We start from the raw sequence: 14,406 nt of genomic DNA on the forward strand, positions 1-14,406 counted from the left end.
ATAGTTTGTCAAATTTTTATTCATAAAAATGCAGTTTCAACTGCTTTTTATTTTATAAAATCCGTCTTCTTGCGCCACCAGAGGGCCTTTTAAACAATAGGTAGTCTGTTAGCGCTGGTCAGTAGTAGTCTAAATTCAATACGAACGTTTGTTTCTTGAAAATTTGATCACGATTTAAATACGGTATTTACTTTTAATATTACCGATATTTCATCGAAAAGAAAACGTGTTGTATTATCATTAAAAGGCAAATTAAAGTATCTGTTTCGATTATCCGGATTTTTCCTTATCCGGACTACCTTCATCCCCAATTAGTCCGGATAATCGAGGTTCTACTGTACCAGTGCCTACCTGCAAAATTACCTAGCATTTAATGATTAATAGTAGTAGTAATGTAGCCCAATATAATCCGGCAATTGTTTGGGATGAAAAAATCCTCTTTACTCAGTTTACATTATGCCATTGATTCCTAAAATGTTTTCTGTTTCTACATTAGCTAGATTTCCAGCATTTAATATTTCATATAGAAACAGCTGCTAACTGGTCTGTTCTGAAATTTATTTTCTGTTTAAAAAAGTTTTCTGTTTTGTAAATGGCCTGTTTTAGACAGGTTTTACTGTATATGCTTCTTATAATTATGTTCAAAAATAAAATAAAGCATACTCTAAACATCCAATTGTAATAATGCATTTTGTTCAAGATACAAATTTATATATGAAAATAAGTATTTATAGTTTTGAATAGTTTATATATAATTATAAAATTCTCAAAGTAATGTTATTTATGTTTTTCAAACAAAGTATCACAACTTTTCTATTAAATATGTGAATGTTTTTAAATCTAAAAATATTTTCTTTGAAACTGCATTTGTATATTTTTTGGATGGCTCACCTGCATATTTATTTAAAATATCTTTCTAAAAATTTCCTAGGGCTTTTTATTTGAAGGAACGAACTTGATAAATGGGACATCCTGCATAATATAAAACACTAAATGAAAAATATATTTGTTTTAAATAAATGTTATTTAAAAAAGTAAAAATAAATAAATTTTTTGTGTTATAATAAGAAAACAAAAATTAAAACTCAATAAAACAAGTTAGAAAAATTGTTATGTTCATATTAAAGAATTAAAAGAATGTCCATAACCTATATTATTAGCATAATTCACAAAACTGAAAAATTTTTCTGGTGTGTTAGATGTATTAAAATAAAAAATGGGCATTTTGGGCTTCTGTTTCATCATTTATTCATAAATGAAATAAAACAGATAAAATAACAAGTTAGTTGGTTGGTTCAACTTTTTTTAACAAGGGACAGTTTGGTCATGCTGCACAAAGAACTATGGTAAATGAAGTAACAAGAAAAAGTAATAAGCTACTATTATTGAATGGAATTCCTTCCTTTATTCTATAATTACATCTACATATGCATCTAAAATGTTCCATATTTCTTATGTTATTTAGCTCTAACATTACTTTTCTTTTAGATTCTTGTAATCATCATTCATTATCTCACTGGACATTAGAATTCAAATATATATTTATTCAATGCTAAACTTCATTAATGTTCTATCTATTGTTTTAATTTCTGATTGTTCTTTAACAGATTATTGTTCACAATATATGATTAAGAACCATTACCATTATTCTATGATTTTATCTATTTAAAGTTTCCTTTTCATATATTTTAAGCTGACAAATGATTTTTCCATTACTCTATTTTAAACTAAAATAATTTTAATATTAAGATATCACAAAAAATTTTTGAAATATCTTAATACTACTTTTATAGATTACTGGCCTAAGCATTAAACATTACCCCGATAACTGTAATAAAAATGCTATAATTAAATAAAATTTTGGAATGGCCAGATAATGGCATACAATGTACAAAGTTATATCCAGTGATAATACAAGAATTTTGTTGGATAGTTTCAACAATACATATGAATGATTCCCATAAAAATTTTAAGAATATATATTTATATAATATAACCAAAGTCTAAAATTGGACCGTTTATTTTGAAAGTGGTGTAAGTCCATTTTTGGAAAAAATTGAGAAAACACATAATATGCATACAATTTAGTGTGAACTTTTTATTTATAAACAATTCACACTTAACATTTTAAAATAACCATAAGCTTTGATCAATTGAAAATTTATCGGTAAATGACATTGCATAACCATTGATTTTGAAAGTGGTGTAAGTCCATTTTCTACAGTGTAAGCATTTGGGCTGTCCATAAATTACATGCACATTTTTCTTGAAATTTTTACTTTCCCCTCTTGTTCCAGTTTTTCCAAATTTTTGTAACCCCTTTCCCTCTATGGATGTCCAACATAACTCTATCCCCGTTAAAACCTTCATCACTTTATGAATGATAGATACCATAAGTAGAAATGAAGCATACAAGAAACTTTGAAATAAATATAATAAAATGCATACTGTATAAAATTTAATGAAATAAATGGATGCCCACTAATACTCAACCCCCCTTGTCCGACTTGTCTTAACCCCCTCCCTCCCTTTCAGTGTGGACATCATTTAAAAACAGCCCCTTACAACAGAGGAGTAAAACTATAAATATCCAACAAATGTACAATTTGATGGAATGGAAAAAAATCCATGTAATGAATCTAAATGAAAAGCAGTGTTTAATGGTAAGCTCATAATAATGATAAACTTATCATAAAATAGTTTAGCAATAAGTAAATATTTTAATGTTCAGAATAAACAATACTATTTTATTTCTTGTTATTATATATGAACAAAATCAGACTAAAACACAATGTGTTTCAAGTGAAATTAAGTTTTACATAATAGAAATTTAATGAATTTTACAGTTCAATAATTATGAAAGTGGTGTAAGTCCATTTATGGCCCAGAAAGAATATATTAGTTTAGTTAAATTCACATAGAAATCTTTATGCAATCAACTTACATATTTCTAAAGTCATAAAAACATTGTCAAACTTATTACACTTTATTTATATTTTTGAATCAACTAAAATGCAAATGTTTAAATATCTCGAAAGAAGAAAAAATGGACTTACACCACTTTCAAAATAAACGGTCCAATTGTTAACCAAACTTAAGTGTAAATCACCAGATTACTTTTTGACTATTCTATCTGGATTATTGATCTAGATTGGAAATTCAAGTCTTATCCTTGGTCAATTTTTCTTTCAAAATTTTCTAAATTAAATTAATTTTGAATTACTAATGTGAGAGGACAGGGGCTAGAAAGTAATACTCTAAACCCTTTTTCCAACATTATGGACGGTAAGTCCTCGTTCAATTGTCACTGGATGGCTTGGATCCGAGTGACAAGGGGGTGGATATGCTGACAGAGGTCTGTAATACACAAGTAAGAGCTATTATCGTAAAAATAAACAAATTTAATATAAACTACATGAATACAAACTACATGAATACAAACTACAGGATTACAAACTTAAGGCAAGATTCTAGGATATTGCATTTCCACTTATAGGCCTAACAGACTGAGAGAAAGACAGAACATACAAAAATCGAGTAATTATCATAACTCTTTACAGTAGTGACTGTAGTCTAAGCGGTAAATTATCTGGAGAGGCCTGGGACAACACATACACAATTCACAAAGTTAAAGATATTCCTTAGGGACTGATCATGTTAGCGTTGGTAGTCACCTATCTACAGTGAAGTCCGCCTGTGAAGGGAGTATTGGTAGTCACTTACTACTATAGTTGAAATCTGCCCAGAAGATCAGGTATACAGCCGTTATATCCCCATCTGGTGTGGGAATTTGGTCAGGTGATTAAATGTTTGGTCATGATCACACTCCGAATGTGTCTTTGGTGGGCTGGCTAGAGTGGTGAGAATTGGACTTGTTATTCTCTTCTTTGTCACCGAATTGTTAACTTTCGACTTTCTTGTGCGTCAATAGTAAGTTGTTATAACTTTACTTTGAAACTTTCTCAGATCAATGAGAGGGGAAGGGACTTGTTGTGTCAAAGACTAGTCAATTGTTGACAGTTAAATTAACATTCCATCATCTTCTGTTTTTAACTTCGAGGGAAATGTATGGGAATAAAGAAAAGTTTCTTATAACTTGTCTTTTTGTTAAAAATGATAGAAAAACAGCTCCTAGATTCTCACATTAATCTTTATACAAGAATGTGGCTTTAATTACAAAGGGTATTTTTTAAATAAGGTCCATTTTTTATTACGAAGAAAAATACTGTAAATATCATTAAAATATATTTTTTCCCATATTCTACATACTTTTATCTACTTTTCTACATAATTTCCATTTTTGATCAAACATTTATCATACTGCTCAACAATTTTTTGAATTCTGACTTCAAAGAAATCTGTTGCCTGCTGCCAGAAGACAGTAGGCCATGCCACTTGTTTTGTATGGCCAGCCAAAGTTTTCTCAAGGTCACACAATACGCATCAGAATTGATTGTTGTGCCTCTCAGCATAAAATCCACTAGCAAAATCCCTTTCCTGTCCCAAAAGACAGTTGCCATGATCTTTTGTGTTAAAATCAAATAACACATAGTATCCCACAATTGGCGGGCAACTCAATTTTTTTAAACATTATAAATTCTTACAGCTCAGCATACAAACAGACAATATGGCTGCAAATGGCATCTAAATGTGTGCAAAGTATGCTGGGAGCAGACACTCATGCACACTGCTGTGATTGCATGTCATTCTCACTCTCATTCAACAAATGGATCTTATTTAAAAAATAGCCCTTGTAATTAAATATAGCCTGAAAAATAATCCAGTAGTTTAGGCTTAAGTTCAGTTCAAGACAATAAATAAAACAAATAGTAAACTCATTGGAATGAAAGCAGCTGTAAGTGGAATGAAAAAGTGGAATGAATTAATATATTCTTTACTGCTGGTTTAGTACAAAAATGTAGTAATTTGTTTGAGTTAATTTTTGTAAAAATAAGTCGTTATTAAGAAATAAGTTTTTGTTTTTATTTGTGAAAAAATGAATAGAATAAATTTATGTACAAGACCAAAACCCAAATTTGTTGCAATATTTTGTCCAAGATTCAATCAATTGCACCATCTACAAACTGTATAACAAAGTCAAACTAGTTATCAAATATCATTAATTCATCATTTTATTAATTCTTAATTCAATAATTATTAATTAATTTGAAAAATTTATGATTTTTGCAGTAAGGAATAGGTTTAAACCTAATCCTTACTGCACTAAATGAATTAAGTTTAAACCGAATTCATTTTTAGATTCTAACTGCACCATGACAATGCAAACCCACATGTTGCTGATGTGGTGATTTGAGTTTATTTGCCAAGCAAAACATCTTTTATGTCCCATATCTACTGCACAACTCTAGATTTGAAACCCTGCTACTTTTTCTTATTTATTGCACTGAATTTGAGACTGTAGGGAACAGAATTCCCATTGAGAACAGCAATGGTGAAAGCATCAAAGGAAATTATGATCATCATTGCAAAGAATGAATTACTATATGTCTTCAAAGACTGACATGACTTTAAATTTCATGAAAAATACACACACAAAAATGCTATGTCTCAGAGAAACTAGTCCTCTAGATCATATGAAGAGAGAAAACAGTCTCAATTTGTTTAGACTAGTTCTCATAATGATATAAATATGATTAATTTAGTTTTTCTAAAATAAAATATAATGCCTTACAGTATACACAATATAAACTACAATAGTATCTACAAAATAATTTGCATACATTGTACTCATGATACATTAGTATTATAATAAATAATATGTATAGGTAATATTCTCTTAGAGTTCTACTCTGTAATGCACACATATGTAAGAAATGAATTTAAATAAATACTTTGATAAAAAAAATAAATTTATATGCTATTTAATTTTTCATTTATTGTTTACTTCTATTAATTTTTATGCTCACTTATATCCAAAATTAATCTAATTATACAAAATCATTTTTATTTTATGTTACAACCTGAAAATGGAAATAAAATGCCTGTAAATATTTAACTATTTGAAAAAATTATTAAATAATTTATAGCTTCGATAAAAANAAATTATAGCATAATTATAATATAGAATTTAGCTGCTGTTCAGCCAAAAAATTCTATACAAATATCAACATCTAAAGCCCAATAGTTATAATGATTGCCAGGTTATATTGGGTTATATTACTATTACTATTAATAATTCATATGGAAATAAATATTGTTGTGTGTAATCTGCCCCAAATGATTAACTATATACTTAAAATATTCTGAAATTTACTTTTTTTCAATAATTTCTAAATTAACTATCACATCATTTATATATATGTAGGTCACTTACTAAGACATGGCAAAATTTTTTGTGCAAGCAAATGTGTTGTTATACAAACATTTCAAAATATACATATGAAAAAACACAATGTACTCTACCAATTATGTCTGTTAGATGGGTTACTCAGGAAGTATTGTGAACAAGGAAGGAAAAGCAAAAAAACAGAACTGAAACTAGTTGTTTCATTTCTTGCATATACCTTATAATGTTGAACACTATTCTGCATACACATTAATAACCTTCAAAGTAATCTCCAAGGCAATCAATCATTCACTGCCAACAATGAGGAAGGCAATGAATACTATCCTCTCCTCCAACATCCAATCTGGTAATCTTGTGTTGCACTATGTTGACAATGTCTTCTCATGTACGAAATCATTTCCCACATAATGGAGCTTTCAATTTGAGTATCAAATTGTAATCTCAGAGTGAAAGATCTGGGGAGTAGGGAGATGATATAGTACTTCCCGTCTCCAGTGCTGTAAACAATTGTTAACACACTGTACAGTACGGACTGTAACATTATCCTGAAGGATGGTTGCATTGTGCAACAGCTCAGGACATTTATCCCGGATTGCATGACATAGGTTATGCAGATAAGCAACAAAATAGGCTACATTAACAGTTTGACCATGTGAAACAAAATGACACAAAAGAATTCCTTGAATATCATACATCAAAATGATCATTAACTTCACCAGAGATGAATTTTGACAGATTTTGTGCTTTTGGAGCAATTCTGGGTGTCACAATTAAGCAGACTGACGTTTGAGCTTGGGTTCATAGGCCCTGGCCAAGGTTTTGTCAATGGCAATGATCCTGTTCAACATGGCATCTCTTTCATGTTTATATTGTAGGTTCACACAACATGTTTTGTAACATGTCCACTTTTGGAGTTCTGTCAGTGCATTTGGTACCCATTTGAGAGACATTTTGTGCATGTTTATATTGTTTCATAAAATTTTATGCACAGTTGACTGGTCAATACCTGTTTGTGTTGCCAACTCCTGCAGAGACAATCATTTGTCGTCCAGTAAGCATGAGCAACATTGGTACAAGGCATGTCAACAGTTGTTACTCTTCCATATTTAAGAGCTGCCACCCTTAAAACTTTGTACTTTGTGGAAAAAACCACAGGGTGCACAGGGTGGAAAAACCACCCTGTGGTTTTTCCACAAAGTACAAAGAACATTCCCTTAGGTTTTTTCCACAAAGCACTGCAATTTTTACATACACATGCTGTTCCAGTCGACTCACATCCATACTGAATGATAGTCAAAACCCAACTGACTTTGCACTCTGCTTTCATTGATGTTCTGGAACATCCACACAATCTAGCAGTATGTCTCAATGTCATACTGGATGTTGGAAAACCTGAATTGCAATGTTGAATTTTGCAGAAAAAAATACTACCATGATTTAGTAAGTGACACATGTATTTAGCATTTTTGTTATACTTTAATATTAATTAAAATTTTAAAATTATCCTGCAATCACATGCAGTTTTTTTTACAGGATTGCATGCATAAAGCAGTGACTTTCTGCTGATTTTTCACAAGTAATTATGCTGAATGTAATTGCTGTTCTTCAAATTTGTTGATTCTGAAAAATCCTATAATGTGTCTACTCTGCATTGCAAAACTTCAAAGTCACACATTGTTTAGTTTACAGAACAATGTCCTTGATCAGGTTCCCATAGGGGATCTTACAGTACAAACTTTGCAATAGCGTGAGCTATTGTGAAATAACTTCAGCTGGAAATAAATAACAGGAGGGCTGAGCTGTTTCTCAGGAAAACCAGAAATACAATTTTTCTGTATTTTTCAAGCATGAAATAAACCAGCAAAAATATTTAAATTTAGAAAGGTTTTAGCACCCAGACTATCTTTTTGATATAAGCATTCAAGGTCCTAGTAACTTGCAGATTGCACATGTCATTATGACAATATTAGCTGACAAATATCCATGTTGTTATGATTACTTGTTGAGGCAACTGTGAGAGACCTCCATGATGTCATTTCTGATGACATCAGGACACTGAAAATGATATCAGAATGGAAAATGTCTGACTTATGCATATAATTGTGTGACAATATATAAAAATTATACATGATTGCATGTATAAAGCAGCAATTTTCTGCAGTGGTTTTTTGAGAGTCTGTAATAAGAAAAAAATTTTTTTGACAGTTTTTACATAGTTATATGGATATCATAAAAGTACAGCTAAGTAGGTCAATTTGGTGAAAAATGCCTGTGAAAAACTGGTAGATGTGAAAAAAAAAATCACCACTATCTAATATGATTGACAGTTAACTATAAAAAATTTATTATAAAATTTATTTTTACCTGTGTAAGTTCAATTTGTTCATGTAATTCTTGTGATTCAATTTTTGTATTTGATTCTGTTGACATTTTATCATCACCACTCCGACCTCCTGATAAATCTACACCTGCAGCACACCATATCTATAAAGAAAAAAATTACTTTTGTTTGAAACTAGCTAAAATATTCAATAGAGTTTTGTATAATCAGAATTCATAACACAAAAATGAAAATTATTGCATATGAAAGCAGAAAAAAAAATATATTGTTTAAAAGAGCCACTACTTTTTAAATATCAGTGTTATCATAAATAATCATCAAGCTTAATTTATTAATATTAATCCAAATACCTTTAACCTAACAAATTCGACAGTTAGATAGTGCTGTTATAATGTAATGTAATTCTTATAGTTTTAATGTTATATATGTAATGTTTGATTTCTTCATATTACTTTTGTTTTTCATTCTTTAATACAGTAGAATCTATTTATAATCTTTGGGACTAACCTATACTAATAACATTAATCAAAATAAGTAAATAATACTAGAATTAATGCTTTGTTTATGTGTTAAATACTTATTTTATTGACTCTGACATCAAAAAACACATTAAAATATTTAAAATTTTATATAACTCAAAGTTTATAAAACTCTATAATTAATTAGTATGTAATTCATTTAATATTGTTTACCCTCTATTACCTTTAATAACAACCAGTAGATCAAGTTAAAAAAAATGCTAAAAATTTAAATAATTCTATTGTGAGTAAATTGTGAGAACCTGGGCTAACCAGAGGAAAGGTTATTCAAAAATGTGTTAAAATAACATTTTTTTTCAACTCTCAACAAAGATAGCATAGATACCATTCAGGAAGTGATAATACTAACCATGGATTTGCTTCCTTTACAAAAGTGACACATCTTCCGAATGACTGTTCATTGGGAACCATACACTGAATTCATCTATTGGAGTAGCAAACAACATGACCAAAAATGGGCATTGGAATTAAGGGAAAGGACCCCAAATAAAAAGGAAAACGAATGACAACAACAAGAATTTGTCAATCCTCTCTTGGTGAAAGGTGGTCTTGCCAACTCTGCCACTTAGCCTGTTTACTGCCAACCACTGCAATATGCCATTTGGCTATATAATGGCATACAGCAATGGTTGCCTTTATTATTATTATAATGTATCGGGTTTTCGAAAAGTTGTCTGTTTACTCCCATTTGTCAATCTACCTGCTACCCAAACTGTCCAGCACCAATCAACCTTATCCAACTTATCCAGTACTAATTCAAATGTTATCCAGATGGTCAAGTGCCAATCCACCATGTCTGAAGAAATGGAAGAAGGAAAACAGTGCATCTGTTCAATTTTGTTAACTCTCTCTCTCATGACTGAATAGACTCTCCTATCATGATCCGTGGATGTAACATTGTAAGGTCTTCAGTTTAAATAAATGGGGTATCAGATTTGTTAAATGCATAGTGAAGTGCATTATTTCTGGTGTGCTGTCTCTGGACCTCCTCCATCCTGAATTCAACCACTTACATATGTGACTGCTCACATGAGTTAACCAAATGGGTTTAACAGTCACAATAGTGTCAATCCTGATGTACAAATTACGTTGGCAATGCTTACATCAGGATCATTTTAATCATAATTTTGTGACCGTAGGGTCAGCACCACAAAATTATGATTAAAATGCTTAACATTTAACATTTAAAGCTAAAGTACTAGTTAAGACTGATAATGATTAGTTTTTAGTTACATATTGAAGTTAGAAGTTTGAAAATGGCTTAAAAATTCTATATACAGGAAGATAGTGATAATAATAAAACTTTGATTACAATAAGTGAGATTTTATAAGTGTTTTTTAACTTATATGTTTTGGGGCCTGCTAAATTTGATAATATTAAACAACTAATAACAACATCTATGACTACAAAAAGCAAAGTCTGTTGTAATTTCTGATAGTTATTTTGAATCTTTTGTTATTAAAATATCAATATAACTACTTTTCATATTCATGTCTGAACTAATCATTCTAATCATTACATTTATTCATTACTTAAGTTATAATTATAATGGTTCCTCATACTTCAAAAGACTAACTTCAAATATAATAGAGTTTGAATGCAGGATTCAAGAAAAATCCAGTCTGGAGTTTGAACAATACATCTACATTCAAACTGCATGCACAGTGAAAAAATATGTGATATGTTGTACACCCACATAAGAGCAAGAAATGACTTCTCTCTCGCTGTGAAAGCATCTCTTGTGTTTATTCTTATGTTTTCAGTGCTTTTTTTGCTTTATTTTTGGTGTGTTTGGATATATATATATAATTAATTCCTAAATCTTCTGATCTGAATACTGGTATTTTGCATAAAATCGTACTTACTAAACCTTTATTGTCTGGTACTTCTTAACTATTTGTAAAAACAAACGTTTTAGGCCTCAGTCGAGGTCTCTTTCAGATTAAAAGGACAATCGGATTCCATTCTTAGAATGAATGTTTAGTTTTAAAATATTTGAACTCATGCACGTGTTATGTATTGTCATCATTTTCTTGTTATTTGCATACGTAGCGCCAAGCATAAGAAAGCATGTTGCCATCTTTGGTGTTTATACATCTCCCTGTCCGGCCAGCTTTGTAAATTTCCAGTGCTTTNTTATATAACTCAAAGTTTATAAAACTCTATAATTAATTAGTATGTAATTCATTTAATATTGTTTACCCTCTATTACCTTTAATAACAACCAGTAGATCAAGTTAAAAAAAATGCTAAAAATTTAAATAATTCTATTGTGAGTAAATTGTGAGAACCTGGGCTAACCAGAGGAAAGGTTATTAAAAAATGTGTTAAAATAACATTTTTTTTCAACTCTCAACAAAGATAGCATAGATACCATTCAGGAAGTGATAATACTAACCATGGATTTGCTTCCTTTACAAAAGTGACACATCTTCCGAATGACTGTTCATTGGGAACCATACACTGAATTCATCTATTGGAGTAGCAAACAACATGACCAAAAATGGGCATTGGAATTAAGGGAAAGGACCCCAAATAAAAAGGAAAACGAATGACAACAACAAGAATTTGTCAATCCTCTCTTGGTGAAAGGTGGTCTTGCCAACTCTGCCACTTAGCCTGTTTACTGCCAACCACTGCAATATGCCATTTGGCTATATAATGGCATACAGCAATGGTTGCCTTTATTATTATTATAATGTATCGGGTTTTCGAAAAGTTGTCTGTTTACTCCCATTTGTCAATCTACCTGCTACCCAAACTGTCCAGCACCAATCAACCTTATCCAACTTATCCAGTACTAATTCAAATGTTATCCAGATGGTCAAGTGCCAATCCACCATGTCTGAAGAAATGGAAGAAGGAAAACAGTGCATCTGTTCAATTTTGTTAACTCTCTCTCTCATGACTGAATAGACTCTCCTATCATGATCCGTGGATGTAACATTGTAAGGTCTTCAGTTTAAATAAATGGGATATCAGATTTGTTAAATGCATAGTGAAGTGCATTATTTCTGGTGTGCTGTCTCTGGACCTCCTCCATCCTGAATTCAACCACTTACATATGTGACTGCTCACATGAGTTAACCAAATGGGTTTAACAGTCACAATAGTGTCAATCCTGATGTACAAATTACGTTGGCAATGCTTACATCAGGATCATTTTAATCATAATTTTGTGACCGTAGGGTCAGCACCACAAAATTATGATTAAAATGCTTAACATTTAACATTTAAAGCTAAAGTACTAGTTAAGACTGATAATGATTAGTTTTTAGTTACATATTGAAGTTAGAAGTTTGAAAATGGCTTAAAAATTCTATATACAGGAAGATAGTGATAATAATAAAACTTTGATTACAATAAGTGAGATTTTATAAGTGTTTTTTAACTTATATGTTTTGGGGCCTGCTAAATTTGATAATATTAAACAACTAATAACAACATCTATGACTACAAAAAGCAAAGTCTGTTGTAATTTCTGATAGTTATTTTGAATCTTTTGTTATTAAAATATCAATATAACTACTTTTCATATTCATGTCTGAACTAATCATTCTAATCATTACATTTATTCATTACTTAAGTTATAATTATAATGGTTCCTCATACTTCAAAAGACTAACTTCAAATATAATAGAGTTTGAATGCAGGATTCAAGAAAAATCCAGTCTGGAGTTTGAACAATACATCTACATTCAAACTGCATGCACAGTGAAAAAATATGTGATATGTTGTACACCCACATAAGAGCAAGAAATGACTTCTCTCTCGCTGTGAAAGCATCTCTTGTGTTTATTCTTATGTTTTCAGTGCTTTTTTTGCTTTATTTTTGGTGTGTTTGGATATATATATATAATTAATTCCTAAATCTTCTGATCTGAATACTGGTATTTTGCATAAAATCGTACTTACTAAACCTTTATTGTCTGGTACTTCTTAACTATTTGTAAAAACAAACGTTTTAGGCCTCAGTCGAGGTCTCTTTCAGATTAAAAGGACAATCGGATTCCATTCTTAGAATGAATGTTTAGTTTTAAAATATTTGAACTCATGCACGTGTTATGTATTGTCATCATTTTCTTGTTATTTGCATACGTAGCGCCAAGCATAAGAAAGCATGTTGCCATCTTTGGTGTTTATACATCTCCCTGTCCGGCCAGCTTTGTAAATTTCCAGTGCTTTAGAGCTCTGATGTGATCCATATGAAAAGCTCTATTTATTAATGTGGCATTGGATAGTTCTGCGTGAATATCCGGGTCAGTTGTGTAGGTGGATAGGGCAGTGGTGTAATGAGCATGGTCTATGTCATATTTGTGCTCCTTAATCCTCTGTTGGCTGGAACGCTTTGTGGAGCCAATGTACACCATTTCTCTCTTAATTCTATCACCTCTCACAGGAATACTATATACCCCCAGAGCCCTAAGATCATTCTGTTTGTCTTTTGCATTATGTAATAATTGATATATATTGGGGGATCTTCAGTACTCTACACTGGTGTTCATTTTAGTTGCAATTTCTTTATATAACACTTGAAATTGTTTGTTGTATTCAACGATGTTGCGTTTTCTGGTTGGATGCTGACTAGTCCTTTGAGTAATGGGTGCCTCCTGTGTATCACATGTTCGGAAATAGGCATGTGATATCCCTCATATTAGTTCTTTTTTGTATCCATATGCCACTGCGATGCATTTTATATTTTGTAGTTCAATTATGGTGTCACTCCACTTAGAAGGGTGCGTATATGCTCTTCTAACTAACACCTATACTTTTTTCACTATGCAGCTGCACAGTGACCGCAATAAATAGGGCATCACCATTCCCTATTTATACCACAATAAATAGGGCATCACCACTAAGGTATAGTGAATGCAATTTTCATTGTATTATACAATATTTATGTATTTTATTTATTATTTTCATGTTTTAATTTATTATTTAGGGCATTTAATAGTGTTGTTTTAAACTTAAATTATGTGTATTTGCTGTTTACATTTATTGGAATGGGTATTGTTTACAGTCTGGAAACAGATTAATTCCCTTTCCATTATTTCTAATAGAAAAAAACTTATTTGGACTTTGAACATTTCAAAGTTTAAATGGCTTCCTGGAATGAATTAAATTCAAAGTACAAGGCACTACTATCCTTGTTACTTCATAATAAGTCAAGAGTGAATTTTATTATTCTGAAATAGACAAACTACTATTTTTACAGTAG

At 30.7% G+C, this 14,406-nt stretch overlaps 1 protein-coding gene across 1 annotated transcript in view; it reads right to left on the reverse strand.

The window, feature by feature from the left end:
• Positions 1-14,406, reverse strand: part of LOC111617823 (C-Jun-amino-terminal kinase-interacting protein 3-like) — a 211,657-nt gene that overhangs the window by 77,041 nt on the left and 120,210 nt on the right. The window contains exon 18 of the mRNA XM_023359134.1: positions 8,672-8,791. Coding sequence (XP_023214902.1) covers positions 8,672-8,791 — 120 coding nt within the window. The remainder of the gene's footprint in view (positions 1-8,671; positions 8,792-14,406) is intronic.

Source organism: Centruroides sculpturatus, unplaced genomic scaffold (assembly GCF_000671375.1).
Source record: "Centruroides sculpturatus isolate CEXI.00-Female unplaced genomic scaffold, Cexi_2.0 scaffold104, whole genome shotgun sequence".
Classification (NCBI taxonomy): domain Eukaryota; kingdom Metazoa; phylum Arthropoda; class Arachnida; order Scorpiones; family Buthidae; genus Centruroides; species Centruroides sculpturatus.